The sequence below is a fragment of the Mobula birostris genome, chromosome 18 (assembly GCF_030028105.1).
Source record: "Mobula birostris isolate sMobBir1 chromosome 18, sMobBir1.hap1, whole genome shotgun sequence".
NCBI lineage: Eukaryota > Metazoa > Chordata > Chondrichthyes > Myliobatiformes > Myliobatidae > Mobula > Mobula birostris.
The window spans coordinates 41,470,715-41,485,475 of record NC_092387.1 but is presented as its reverse complement, the minus strand read 5'-3'; the positions used below and the strand labels follow the sequence as shown (position 1 = coordinate 41,485,475).

The window sequence follows — 14,761 nt, the reverse complement described above, 5'->3', positions numbered from 1 at the left end:
ACCTGTAGTTACTAATCAGTATCTTAACTAGAGTTGATAAGCCCTTGTGCTTTTGGTTTAATCTCGTCAAGTTACTTGTGGGCAGCACATGTTTCCCGCAGTCTATGATTATTTAAAGAGGACTCTCATTCAGTGCCTGAGTGGGGTCATTGTGTTGGAGAGAAGGAGTTGTCTCGCGGTGTCACTCAGTCGCTCCTCCGAGGCCCAGTTGGTATTCTGACGTTTAACCCCTTGCTTCTCTCTCTTCCTGGGGATCCGGCCATCGCTCTGTACCTGGGTCCAGTCCTTCATGAGTCACCATGACACAGACAGTGTAGACAAGGACTGGGTGAGGGCTCGGAGGTGACCCACACTGGAGGGAGAGTCACTGTCCATTCAGCTTGTACTCCAGTGAGTGTCACAGCACATGGAACTCATTGTCCATTGAGAAATCTCTTCCCTAATGCGAGTCAGGGTCTCCGGGACCCACATCCAGACTCGTTCAAAAATGCAGAAATATTAGAAGTCATGGGCACACCTACAGGAGGTGCCGCCTCAAGGTAGCTGCATCTATCATCAAAGGTCCCCACCATCTGGGCAGTGCCACCTTCTCACAGCGACCAACAGGCGGGAGATACCAAAACCTGATGTCCCATACCACCAGGTTCAAGAATAGCTACTTCCCTTCAACCTTTCAGTTCTTGAACTAACTGGAAAATCCCCAGTCTCCTCAATATTGCAGGAAAATAGACTTTCTTCTAATTGTGCCCTTTTAAAAAAAATATGTACAATTAGTGCTTTCTAATGAATGCTCCTAGTATGATGCTATGTGCATGTGACACTACAGCAGGAGAGGTATTTATTGCATCTGTACATACAAGTACTTGGGTATATGCCAATATACTCAACACTGACCTTGCCATCCCAACGAGGGCCAGCATTTTGTGGCTAGAACTGTCTCCCGGTAGCCGCTCAGTCGTCCCCCTGACAGTGGAGGGTTCCTTCTGTATGATAATGTTGGCGTCATTTCTTTGCCCATCTCCGACCTCAACATCCCCTTTGTATTGCACCGGGAGTGACAGCCTACGTTCTGAGCTCTGGGTCCTGGAGCGGGACGTGAACTCACAACCTTTGGACTGAGCCTAGAGACAGGGCTCCCCACGAGCAAGGGACCACACGATAAAAAATCACTGGGCAGCTGAGGAAGGAAGCTACGCTGGGCCTATCAGAGGGTGAGGGAAATGTTAAAAGTGACAGAAATTCGGTGGATAGGCCTTACTTTGTTTTGAAGTAAAGAACCACGCAGAGCATCCCGACCACTGTCAGTCCAATCGTGATGCAGGTTATTGACATGATCTGTCGCTGGTACATATCTTCGCTTTCTGTGGGCACAAACACAGGCAGGCAGAATCGACATTAGTCACACTGGTCTGTATGTGCTAGCGATCATGTACGTCTGCTTGTATAGACAAGATTTCGTAAGTAGTCCATTAACATGGCTGTTTCGTGTGGATTCACGTTTGCATTTCTGTTGTTTGTATGAGTGCATATTTGTATGTGTGTACTTGCACGTGTGTGTGTTCATGCAGGTGTGTACTTACGTGTCTCTGTATGCATGTGTGTGCACATGTATATATGTGAGTATTCTTGTGTTCTTTTGTGTATATGTGTGTGCACATGCATGTTTGTATGTATGTGTGTCTGCGTGTGTTTCGATTGATGGGCCAATCTCTCCAACCTGGAGCTTCGTCTTTTGCTTATTGCAAGGTTTAAAAGTATCACGAGGAATCTCCTCAGGGATTATTCCCATTTGCGGTGTCCTGGCAATCCGTGGATGTAACCTGGGGGCTGATGGATTGAGAGAATGGGCTCAATCTCTTCAAACTCAAACCTCAGCGAAAGGAGTCTTCTGATAAAAATCACATATCCACTGAATACAAAGTTAGGCCTTTATTCTTTTGTTGGAGTGTTGCCCTGTAGGTTCAACGTGAGATCAGGCAAACTGTGGGCTTTGGTGGGGTTCGAAGGTCAGGCCAGGAGGTGAGCCAATGTCCTGGGGGGGACCGAGAACTGAGCCATGTAATCAGGGTCCAAGGTCAGGCCAGGAGGTGAGCCAATGTCCTGGGGGGACCGAGAATTTAGCCACGTAATCCAGGTCCAAGGTCAGGATGGCAGGTGAGCCAATGTCCTGGGGGGGACCGAGAACTGAGCCATGTAATCAGGGTCCAAGGTCAGGCCAGGAGGTGAGCCAATGTCCTGGGGGGACCGAGATCTGAGCCATGTAATCAGGGTCCAACATCAGGACGGGAGCTTGCACATTCTCACTGTGATCAGGGGGTTTCCCCAGATGCCCTGCTTCCCTCCCACCTTCCAATAATGTGAAGGTTATCAACATGAGAAGGTCTGCAGATGCTCTTAAACCAAAGCAACATGCACAAAGTGCCGGAAGAACTCAGCATGTCAGGTAGCATCTATGGAAATGAATAAGCGTTTTGGGCCAAAGCCTTTCTTCAGGACTGGAAAGGAAGGGGGAAGACACAGGAATAAAAAGGGGGCAGGAGAAGGAGGGTAGCTGGAAGGTGATAGGTGAAGCCAGGTATGTAGGAAAGGTAAAGGGCTGGAGGGGAAGGAATCTGAGAGGAGAAGAGAGTGGACCACTGGAGAATGGGAAGGAGGAAGGGACCAAGGGAGAGGTGATAGGTGAGAAGAGGAGGCCATAGTGGGGAGTAGAAGAAGGGAGCATAGGGAAAAAGTGGAACTTCCCGGTGGCCAAACATTTTAATCCTGACTCCCATTCCTGTTCCGACATGTCGGTCTTGTGCCACGATGAGGCCACCTCAGGGCGGAGGAGCAACATCATAGATTCTGTCTGGTTAGCCTCCGACTAGATGATATGAATACCAATTTCTCCTTCCGGTGTATAAAAAAAATCCCTCTCCCTCCCCTCTTCTTTCCGGTCCTGAAAAAGTGTCTCGGACCAAATTGTCGACTGCTTATTCATTTCCACAGATGCCAGCAGCGCTGCTGAGTTCCTGCAACATTCTGTGTGTGTTGTCTTGGGAGGTATGTTACCCAGGGGGAGACGATGGGATTGTGAGAAGAATGAAATGGGATTGGTGTAAATGGGTGCTTGATGGCGCTTGATAGATGGCACAGATTTGATGGGCTGAAGGGCCTGTTTCTGTACTGTATAATTCTGTGACTCGGAGACAACTGGATGACAAAGGGTGACAAAGAGAGGGAATCAGGGTGAATAAAGGGGCAGAGCTGAAAGATAGTATTAGAGAGGTAAAGAGACAGTGCAGGAATAAATTAGCAGTTTGCATAAAGAGGCATTCAAATCTGCAGCAGCATAATCAATCAATGGTTTATCAGATGGTGGGAGCAGTGATTAGGGACCAAAATTCTGATCTATTAGTGGAAGCAGAGGAGTCGTTGAGATAAATGCTAAATGTTACTTTACACTTCTGTTCACTCTAAGGATTGCAAACGTAACACAGAGAAGGACAGAGATTAACCTAGTAATCACAGGATGGACGGCTTAAATGCATAATTACAAGCTTTCAGAAATATTAATCTGGCTGACAATTAATTACCGCTGGGTAAGCACACACTAATGAAGGGGAGGGGGCAGACATATGTGATGGCCAAATACTGACTGACTGACTGCTGACTGGTCACGGACAAAGTTGATGTGGATTCTAGCTCTTGTGTACACGTGGTTCCAGAAGGCATCTGATCAGATGCTCGTCAGCAAAACTGAAACCCTGGGAGTAAAAGGAGCATGGGTACAATACTGGCTTTGCAACAGGAATTGGGGAATGATCATAGTTGTTTTCTCAGGCTGGAGGGAGGCACTTGGCCACGTTTCAAGGCTTGGCACCTGAACCATTTCCCTATGGCATGGATCAGTTAAGTCTGGGCAGGCAGGGTAACCACTACATAATTTGCCAAAGGACCAAAGCTCGACAGTGTGGTAAGGAGTGAGAAAGATGGTGAGGCGTAGTAGGCCATGGACCAGGTTCTGCTCAATGATGGTCACCATGGAAACAGTAGGCTGAAGGGCCTAAGTGTGTGCTGTAGGATTCTGTGTCAGTGATTTCCAGAGAGTGCAGGTGCAAGGGACGGGTGTGATAAGTGAATTTTAATGCTGTGCTGTGAACCCGTGTGAGGATAAATACCAGAAGCCGAGATGGTACATTTCCAAGTGGTCAGCAGAACCAGAGGCCTGGGAGTACTTCTGCTCAAATCTTTGAAGTGTGGAGTGAGGCTATAATGTGAATGGATACAGTACTTTATATACTGAGGCACTGAGTACAAAAGCCAGCAAGTTAGACTAAGCATTGCTATAGAGCACAGGCTCTGGAGTGTTATGGTCACCAGCCTTTAAGGACAAGAAGGCCATAGAAATGGTGAACTGGAGATTCACTGGGTTGCAAGGAAATGGGACCAGTGATGTGGAGAGTAGAGGGACACTGATTGTGCTGGGAAAGGTAAAAGGGAGATTTGATAGAGTTTCTTTTCAAAATCAGGAAGTATTTCAAAAAGCTGTCTGCGGAGGCCGAAGGGCTGTTAACAGACAGGCGCAGGTTAAAGGTGACCAATAAAATAATCTCAGGCAATAGGAAGTACAATTATTTCAGCGAGTGAGTGGTTGGGCTGTGATACCAACAGTGATTGACCAATGGATTTATGTTCAATGGAAACCTTTGAAAGGGATTTGCATAAACACTTGGAAAAAAAGTAGCAGCCACACAAAAAGTGAGGGGTCGGGTGTGAGTTCACTGAAGTTGGGGTCAGTGTGTGGGGTCAGAGTGTGGGATCAGTGTTGCCGAAGGGTTGGTGTCAGAGGTCAGTGTGTGGTTTCAGTATTGGTGAAGGGTCGGTGTGAGGGGTCAGAGTGTGGGTTCAGTGTTGTTGTGTTCAGTGTGTGGGTTCAGTATTGGTGAACGGTCACTGCAAGGGGTCAGAGTATGGGTTCACTGTTGTTGGGGTCAGGGTTATAGAAAGGTCGGTGTGAGGGGTCAGAGTGTGGGTTCAGTGTTGGATCAGAATGTGGGATTAGTGTTGGGGTTGGTGTGTGAGTTCAGTGTTGGTGAAGGGTCGGTGTCTGGGGTCAGTGTGTGGGTTCATTTAAGTTAGGGTCAGTATGTGAAGTCAGAGTGTGAGTTCAGTGTTGTTGGGGTCAGTGTGTGGGGTCAGGGTTGGTGAAGGGTCTGTGGGTGGTGTCAGAATGTGAGTGCAGTGTCAGTGAACAATCAGTATTTGGTGTCCGAGTGTGGGTTCAGTGTTGGTGAAGGGTTGGTGTGTGGGTTCAGTGTTGCTGAACAGTCAGTGTGGGGGGTCAGAGTGTGAGATCATTGTCGTTGCGGTCGGTGTGTGGGTTCAGTGTTGGTGTAGGGTCGTTATATGGGGTTAGAGTGTGGGTTCAAATTTGGTGAAGTGTCGGTGTGTAGGGTCAGAGTGTGAGTTCAGTACTTTTGGGGATGGCGTATCGGGTCAGAGTGTGGGTTCATTGTTGGTGAATGGTCGGTGTGTTGTTTCAGAGTGTGAGTTTTAGTGTTGGTGAAGGGTCGGTGTCTGGTGTCAGAGTATGGGGTCAGTGTATGGGGTCAAAGTGAGGGTTCAAAGTTGGTGAAGTGTCGGTTGGTGGGGTCAGAGTGTGTTTAGATTTGGTGAAGGGTCAGTGTGTGGGGTCAGAGTGTGGGTTCAGTGAAATTTGGATCAGTGTTTGGGTTCAGTATTGGTGAAGGATCAGTGGGTGGAGTCAGAGTGTGTGTTCAGTGAATTTGGGGTCAGTGTGTCAGGTCAGAGTGCAGGTTCAGTACTTTTGGGGATGGTGTATTGGGTCATAGTGTGAGTTTAGTGTTGGTGAAGGGTTGATGTCTGGGGTCAGGGTATGTGGTCAGAGTGTGGGTTCAAAGTTGGTGAAGGGTCAGAGTATGGGATCAGTGTTGGTGAAGGGTTGGTGTGTGAGGTCAGAGTGTGGTTTCACTGTTTTTGGGATCGGTGTGGGGTCAGAGTGTCAGTTCAGTGTTGTTAAGTTTCAGTGGGTGGTGTCCGAGTGTGGGAGCAGTATTGGTGAAGGGTCGGTGTGTGGGGTCAGAGTGTGAGTTCAGTGTTGTTGGTGAAGGGTTGGTGTGTGGGGTCAGAGTGTGAGTTCAGTGTTATTGGTGAAGGGTCGGTGTGTGGGGTCAGAGTGTGAGTTCAGTGTTGTTGGTGAAGGGTTGGTGTGTGGGGTCAGAGTGTGAGTTCAGTGTTGTTGGTGAAGGGTCGGTGTGTGGGGTCAGGGTGTGAGTTCAGTGTTGTTGGTGAAGGGTCGGCCAATCTGGATGTCATGGAAATGTTGATAATGTTGAGTCTGCGATTACCTGACTGATTTTGCGAAGCTTTAAACTAATCTTCTGCAGAAATTTTCAGCCTCAATAGGCAGAAACACCACCTGAGTCTCCCACCATGAGCCTTGGGGAAAATCTCTGGCCTCTGGTATGAGATGCCATTTTCCTGTTTGTCTCTGTGCCTGTGAATGTATGACTGATACCTTTACTGTCCAAATCCGAAGTGTTGAAATCCTCCCTTGTGACTCCATCAAACTTCTGAACCCCGACATCAAGGCATGGAAGCATCAATGCCATGAGTGGATTGACAGGTTCACGGCGCGTGGGAGACAGGAAAGGAGGGATGAATGGCCACAAAACAGAAAATCGGCAGAAATGGGACAGGGTCCGTGTTGGATTAAATGCTCAGTCTTGTCCATCAACGTCGCCGTTTCTGAAACCAACACTCACAAAGCTTCCGAGAGAGAGGGAATCCCACCAGCTGATAGAGTTTGGAGCAGAACACGCAGACAGACGGCTCGGGGAGGGACGTTCACCACACCAGACTGATGTTGGACTGGACAACACAGCTGGACGCTGACTCAGATGGAGACACAGGCAGAATCGAGGCATGAAGATGGAGCAGAGCAAGCAAGGACAGAGAGCACAGGGAGACGGGAACATGCACACAGAGATGCAGCAACTCAGATAACAACACAGATAAAAACCTGTAGAAATACAAAGGGAGAAACCGGCAAATCAGAGGATTGACATGCACACAGAGAGAGTACATCTAGAGCCGAGAGTCCATACCCATGAATTCTATTCCCAGGTGTTCTGCTGTATTGAGACATTTCAGGGAGAGGGTAGGGAAGAGGAAGGAAAAGAAAGGGAAAAAGAGAGAGAGAGAGAGATGGAGACAAAGTCAGCAATCAACAAAACTTGCGACTGTTGGCTGAGAGTTCATTGCACAATTCCAGAAACTGGGATTTATCCAGTCCTCAACATCTTGCTACCACAGAATCACCTTATTTCCTGTCAGCTGCTGACAGTAAAGACACAGAATCATTGGGGCCTCATCGAGCAGAGATGTGATTTATTGATGAAACGATCCTAGGAATTGATCTGTTTTTTTAAAAAAAATCCACAATCATGCATTTACCTTCACAGTTTTCAAGCCTCACTTTCCACAATAGCTTCATGTGGCCTATAGAGGAGAAGGATTTTCCCTTCCATCAGAGCCTCTTGTACTAATCATTGTTACACACAGCTCCATCCCTTACCACAGCGGACCTGAGGATGGTGGAAGGGTAGGCAGAATGTACCTTTGTTGGCGAAATAGCAGGAAGCTCCCTGTTCACCTGCAGACCAAGCTCAGAGAAAGACAATCTGCACTGTAAGTTACCCCGCTGCCTCCAATGCACCGACCACTCTACTCTGGGTAACCTGATGGTCACTGATAAATGAGACAGAAGCTTAGACACCAATAGGCATGGAATTTGCTTTTCCTAATGGGCCAGAGCTTCTCTCAGCTTTTGTGTTGTGATGGAACTTACATTTGCTGCGCCTCAGCCCCATTCCACAGAAGGGGGTGAAAATCCCCAGACTCGGCCCAGCATTCTGTATGGGAGATGGGGGAGCTGGTGCTTGAAAGTGGCTGTGTGTGTGTGTGTGTGTGTGTGTGTGTTATGCACTTGTTTTAGTGTGTGTATGAGTGTGTCCACTTGTGTTTGTGCGAGTGGTGTGGGTGAGTGGTATGTGTTTGTGATGGAGGAGCTGGTGTCTGAGAGTGTGGTGTGCGTGTGTGAGCGGTGTGTATGTGTATGTATGTGTGCATGTCTGTGTCTGTGTGTTCTTTTATTTGTGGATGCGTGTGACACAAATGGGATTTCGGAGTGTGAGAGTGAAGTGTTGGGACAGGACCCTTTAAGAGGTGTGATTATACTGCCATCAGTTCCCTCTAGTGGCTGTTGGTGACAACACAAACTTAATAGTGTTGCACTTACGAGAAGCAACTGTCAAAAACCACTTCACTTTGACTGCTGTTCTGATCAACGACAAGGGTGGTAGCGGATGAGTTAGAAACGATGCTGCTCGTTTCAGAGGCTTGGAGTTTTTTTCCTGGACCTGTGGAGCAGCACAGTTACTGAGGAGGATTTACTGAATCCGTTATTTTTGTACTGGGCTGGATTGTGGCCGCACAGTCTGAGTCACACCGGCCTCGACATTCCCAGCAGCTCCGCTCAATCATGCATTGCGGAAGTCAAAAGAATGAAACTTTTCTCTTGCAAACAAGTTGTGGAAGGGAAGATGTTGTCCACTCTCTGGACTTTCGAGCACACAAGCAGGGAAAAATCAGAATTAATTTTGAATCTGATGAGTGAACACATACAAGCAGCAGCCATTTCATTAGGTACACCTTCAAACCTGCAAGTATCTGAGCAGCCAATCATGTGGCAGCAACTCAATGCGTAAAAGCACTCAGACATGGTCAAGAGGTTCAGTTGTTGTTCAGACCAAACATCAGAATGGGGAAGAAATGTGATCTAAGTGACTTTGACTGTGGAATGATTGCTGGTGCCAGATGGGGCAGTTTGAGTATCTCAGACACTGCTGATCTCCTGGGATTTTCGTGCACAGCTGTCTCTAGAATTTACAAAGAATGGTGCAAGAAATGAAAAGCGCCCAGTCAGCAGCAGTCCCGTGGGTAAAAATGCCTTGTTAATGGGAGATCACAGAGGAGAACAGCCAGACAACGGTGCAAGCTGACAGGACGGCGACAGTAACTCAAATAACCAGACGGTACAGCAGTGGCGTTCAGAAGGGCATCTCTCAATGCACGACACGTTGAACCTTGAAGTGGATGGGCTACAGCAGCAGAAGACCATGAACACACTGAGTGGCCACTTTATAATGCAGAGGAATTAACTAACAAAGTAACTAATCGAGTGCGGGTCCATAGGCTTAATACTACTAATACACCAGGCTTTCATGTGGCATAACAGCAGCTCTGGGACTTCTCAAGAGGACAATTACGATTCTGATCCAAGGTCTGCCAGGCATTGGAAGCAATCCAGAGGAAATCTTAGGTGCCTAGAAAAATAGTGCAGGAGCAAAATAAGAATCTAGGAGATGTACTTTGATGATTCTGAGGTGCCAGAGTACAGTTGGGATAAGGCAGGCGCATCTTTGCTGCCCCCATCCGCCGTGCTTAGGATAGAGATACTAGAAGACACCATCAAGCTGAAAACCAGGACAGTGTAGGGTTGGATGCAACATGTCCAACCACTGATGGAGTTGAAGGCCTACTTAAGATTTCTCACCAGCCTTGGGTGCTTTCTGGTGTCTTGATGAAAATCACTGCTGCCCCACAATAGAACACAGAAGTGGATAAAGCTGTGTTTTAAGAACTGAGGCCGCTGCTGCTGAGTTCACAGGTTCTGTGGGTTCGCAGCTGGTCGCCAAGCAGAGTTGCTGTCAGTAAAGATTGGAGTTGAGTGACTAATTAATATTGCATTAAAGTCCCTTATCAAAGCAGCGAAACAAGGCAAAGAAGATGTACAGTAAATATTGGGTATGAAATTACAAAGTTTCACGAACACTGTAATGGCCAATGCATTACAATCCTCATGGACTACAATCTTTTAGAAGCTATTTTCGGTGAATCCAAGGGGCGGTCTCTAATAGCCTCAGTCAGAGTGTAGGGATTGGTATGAATGGTTACTGGTCACAGTGAAGGAGTATACTCAATGTTAGGAATAATACACAGATGCACCAGTAGCTTCTCCCGGCCCCTGGCCCTGGCTGAGCATACCCATGGGTTTTGCCACTCCTCATATGGGAACAACGATCACACAGGTGTTCATTCTGAGTGGAGGGGAACAGTTCCCGCAGGAACCATTATGAAGCTGGAGATGATCTTTGTTTCGCATGCTCTCCCAGCTAATTTAAAGGACAACAGAAGCAACTCGATTAGCATTGAATCTCCTCGTTCATCGGAAGGATTAGGATCAAGAGCAATGTCCTGGCACATTGAGCGGTTGAGTAAAAAGACCATTCAGACTGTCAAGGAGGAAGTTTCTGGATTCCCTAGTTGTATACAATACACAACCAGAGCACAGACGCCTACTGAGTTATTGATAGGCGGATGTCTCAGAGAACATTTGGATCTGGTGAAGTCAGAGATTGGCACACCCTTGTGTTTCAAAGAGGCAAAACAGAAGGAACAGCATGTTGCCAGAGATCATGGTTGCCGTTTGAAGATGATCTTGTCACCCGTGGAAGCTGCTTACCAGGATGTGCCATTGATCACAATAGACCAATTTCATTTGTGGTTCTTCTGGATAACTTTTACCCAAGACATCAGATGAACTGTGGATCTTTTCTCACTCGTAACCGAAACTGGTGTAGTGAAGGAAGTCACACCCCTAGAGATGCTTCCTCTATGGCGATCTTTCTGTGCAACCTGTGTTGTGACACTTGCGGTGAGTGAGGAAACATGATACAGATTGAATGTGAATCGAATTTGGGAATATAGTAATATAGTTTAGTTGTGCACTTGTGACTAATTATGTATGTCTGTTTTCACCTGTATGAGGGGGTAGCTTTTCTGGGAGACTTTCTTAAACCTGATTCTACTATAATCCAGCAGTTATCTCATTATAATCTTACTGCTAACCCATCTGGCGGTCACATAGATGGCTTTGCACAGAGAGAAGCACCTGGCTATAGCTGTTACGCATTGAATGTTTCATTCAACATTTGCACTCCTTGAACAGCGCCGCCTGCTGGATAGGTTGTGTGCTCGCGTGTATTGAAGCAACTGGAGCTGGTCAGCCAAACAACATCGTACACCGTAGTGTTCACTAAGGCTCCTTCAGTAACCGTGCCTACTGGAGCCAGTCTCTGTGACTCCCAAATACTGTACGAGAGTTGTTTTACTAGTAGAGAGCACACTGTCCATCTGAAAGTGCCCGGGTGATTGGCAATCCCGCATCACATGACCTCTAAGCTCTCCTGTTTGGTTTATCTCAAGGCCATGAAATTCTCTGCCCTTTATTCCACTCTAAACCTTTACAGCTAAGTGTTATCTCCATAGTAACAGCTGCAATCAGAAACTCACATTGAAGGAAGAAAACATTCCACATACTTGGGTCAGATAGGATAGAGTCAGTTTTCGGCAAGTACTGGTCACAACGAACACCCTGGTATCCTTCCTTGCACCTGGGGAGAAAGCAAATACACGAGTGATGATGTCTGCCTCAGGGAACGGTGACTGTGCTCACTCTCGAGATGCTTGTCCAAGACATTGTTAGATGGAGCCTTGAGGTGAATGTCCCACAGATAAGATAGAGTGTCATAGAATCATTGAGTAATATAGCAAAGAAACATGCTCTTCCACCCAACTCCTTCTTGTTGAGAACAGGGCCATCTGTTAGTCCCATTTCTTTTCATTTAGTCCCCATCCTTTTAAATCTTTCCTATCTGTGTACCTGTCTAAGTGTCTTTTAAATGTTATTGTACCGGACTCCATGACTTCCTCTGGCAGCTCATTCCAACCTCTCTGTAAAAAAGTTGCTCCTCAAGTGCTGTTTAAATCTTCCCCCCCTCATCTTAAATCTATGTCCTCTCATGTTTGGCTCCCTTTCCTTGGGGGGGAAAGACTGTTAACATTCATCCTTTCTATGCTCTGAATAATTTTATACACCTCTTGAAGGTCACCTCTCCATCTCCTAAATCCAAGGGATAAAGTCCCAGCCTGTCCAATCTCTCCCCATGCCTGAATTTCAGTCAGTGCACCACTTTCGCGAGAAGACACTGGCGGGTCTTTGATGCTGGACCAGACAGTCAGATACCCCAGCAAGTGTCAATGGAAGTGCAAAATTCCTCTCCTCTGGGTCTGGTGGTTGGAATACTAGTGGGCCCCGGTCAGCCAGCAGTAAGAGATGGAAGCAGATACCCAAACCCCAAAGAATTTCAGGATGTATATTGTACACATTTCCTGACATCCAACGTACCTATTCAACCTATTGAAACCAGACCCCGTAATATGACAAGACCCAGAAGCAAAGTGTAGATTTTGCAATCCACTCTCCAGCAAGGATTAAGACCTTGTGATTAATTCTGAACACAGCTTGGGGACTGCAAACAAGATAAACTGACTGTGATAATGGAAGGTATTTTAGTTTTACAGTGAATTTATCCGATAATTAATTTACAGAGTGAGAAACCTGAGTGAAAGAAGCTCTATTCTCCACCTAATCTGTGTTACACACACTTGGGGAGTGTTTGATGGCAAAGAAGGAGCCTTACTCTGCACTGGTAATCTCACAAAGCTCACCCGCTTCTGGTGATCAGTCCAATTAACCTTCGCTGAAACGTTTACCACACAGTCGCATCGTTCCTTACACAATACCCATATCTGGTCCTACTATACCCAATAAAACTGAGACATACTTCAATATTCAATTGCCCTCACAAAAAAAAAGAATCATTCTGTTAGCTCCCCTCACCACTTGATCCTTTTGAAAATCCTGCACTAGACCAATATCCCTCTCTATCTATCACCGAGCACGGGAATTCCTTACCGTTCAGATTACACCTTTTCATTTTTATTTTCACTGCCAAAAGGAGTGATTTCTCATTTTCCCACATCTGATTCTATTTGCCAGCTCTTTGCCCACTTAATCTCTTTATGCCTCCTTACTTTTTCTTTGCAACCCACTTTTGTTATATCACTGAACGTAGAACACGACAGCAGAGGACAAGTCCTTCGGCCCATAATATTGGTGCAGAACATGATGGCGAATTACTCAAAACCCTTCTGCGTGCACGTGATCCATCTCCCTCCACTCCTTGCCTATCTAACAGCCTCTTTCTGAGGATCACTCGCGAACTCCAGTGCAGGAATCAGAGAGACTTTGGCAATTCAAACAGAACTAAAGATTCATTACAAAAATTAACTAGTAAAATGAACAAGAGCTCAGGCGGACACTACAAAACGTTGACGAGCTGAAGTCACTCACAATACACAGAAAAACTCGGTCTAAGTTTCTCCTGACGAGACCTCAGCGACCCAACAAGAGGGGTAGACTTCCCCCCCTTGAAATACACCCTGGAGCACATAGGAATTCCAGACATTGACAATACCATGCAAGTTAAAATATCCCAAATTGAATACAAGTGATTAAGAGCAAAGTTTAACAATCCTCAGGATCTCAAATGAGACACCTGTAAAACATAATGAAAACCTACAGCTGGTGCACAGACAAACAATCAGACATCAAAGGTAAACAATCCAAGGACAAAGCACACGTGTGAGGAGTGACACTGAGAAAAAGAGAAAATACAGTCCCTACACCAACTGACAAAAAACTCTTTTTCAAATCAACCCCTGGTTGCGACATTCTTAAACACCACTGTATATCTCCTTCCAACATTTAATTTAAAAAACTATTTTTCCACCACTGAAATTTTGAGGTGATTATTTTAAATAATCAATATTATAAAGACACTTTTTTTTGTCATGATTCCTGAATAGACTTGACAAGAAAGTCCCTCACTTCTGAGATGAGATCCATCTCTTTTATGGTCTCCTATCAGCTCCTGAGCTGAGCTGAACCATTCTGTGCTGCAGTCTCATTGTTGACATTTGTAAAAACCATTCCCATCTCATCGTACCGAAGGTGATGCTACAGAACAGAGGTGTGCAAATATCTCTGCTTCAAAGCAACGTTTTTAATAGTTAGCTGCCCTATGACATAAGCATTGTTTTGAGGTAGACAGTAATTCCTTTCTCCATCAATTCTCACAAACCAAATGCAAGTTTAATAACCACACCTCAGAGCCTTCATTCACATCATTTATGTAAGTTGTAAAACGTTGAGGCTTCAGCACTGATTCCTGTGGCGCATCACTTGTTATATCTTGCCAAACAGAAAAAGACCCATTTATATCTCTTTCCTGTTTTCTGTTAGCCAGCCAATCTTCTGTTCACACCAATATGCTTCCTCCTACACCATCAGCTTTGAGCTTGCACAATAATCTTAATGCTGCACCTTATTAAATGTCAGAGGGCTTTGGAGAAACACAAAAGGTAAACAGACCCTTCATCTTACTGTCTCTGCTGACCATCAACCAGATATTTATACAAGTTCTACATTTTTTATCCTCTCCACTTTTCCACCAACTCCCCCCAGATTCCACAGCTCCCTACGCACTGACGATTATTCACAGTGACTGATTAACCTACCGACCCACAACTGTCTTAGGGATGTGAGATGAAAGTAAATCCACAGGTCACAGGAAGAGCACACAAACTCCACGCCGAAAGCTCCCAACAGCTCCCAAGGTCAGAATCGAACCCAAGTCCCTGGCAGCTGCGCCACAGTGCCACCAGCTACTGTAACTCGAAGTACAGCATATCCACTAGTTAGAGAGAACCTGCAGACGCTGGAAACCCGAGC

General features: G+C 46.2%; 1 protein-coding gene across 1 annotated transcript in view; it reads right to left on the bottom strand.

The window, feature by feature from the left end:
• The window catches only part of LOC140212078 (pro-neuregulin-3, membrane-bound isoform-like), a 519,217-nt gene that overhangs the window by 13,035 nt on the left and 491,421 nt on the right, over positions 1–14,761 (bottom strand). Inside the window, exons 3-4 of the mRNA XM_072282571.1 lie at positions 11,446–11,519; positions 1,259–1,361 (exon numbers count right to left, since the gene is read on the bottom strand). Coding sequence (XP_072138672.1) covers positions 1,259–1,361; positions 11,446–11,519 — 177 coding nt within the window. The remainder of the gene's footprint in view (positions 1–1,258; positions 1,362–11,445; positions 11,520–14,761) is intronic.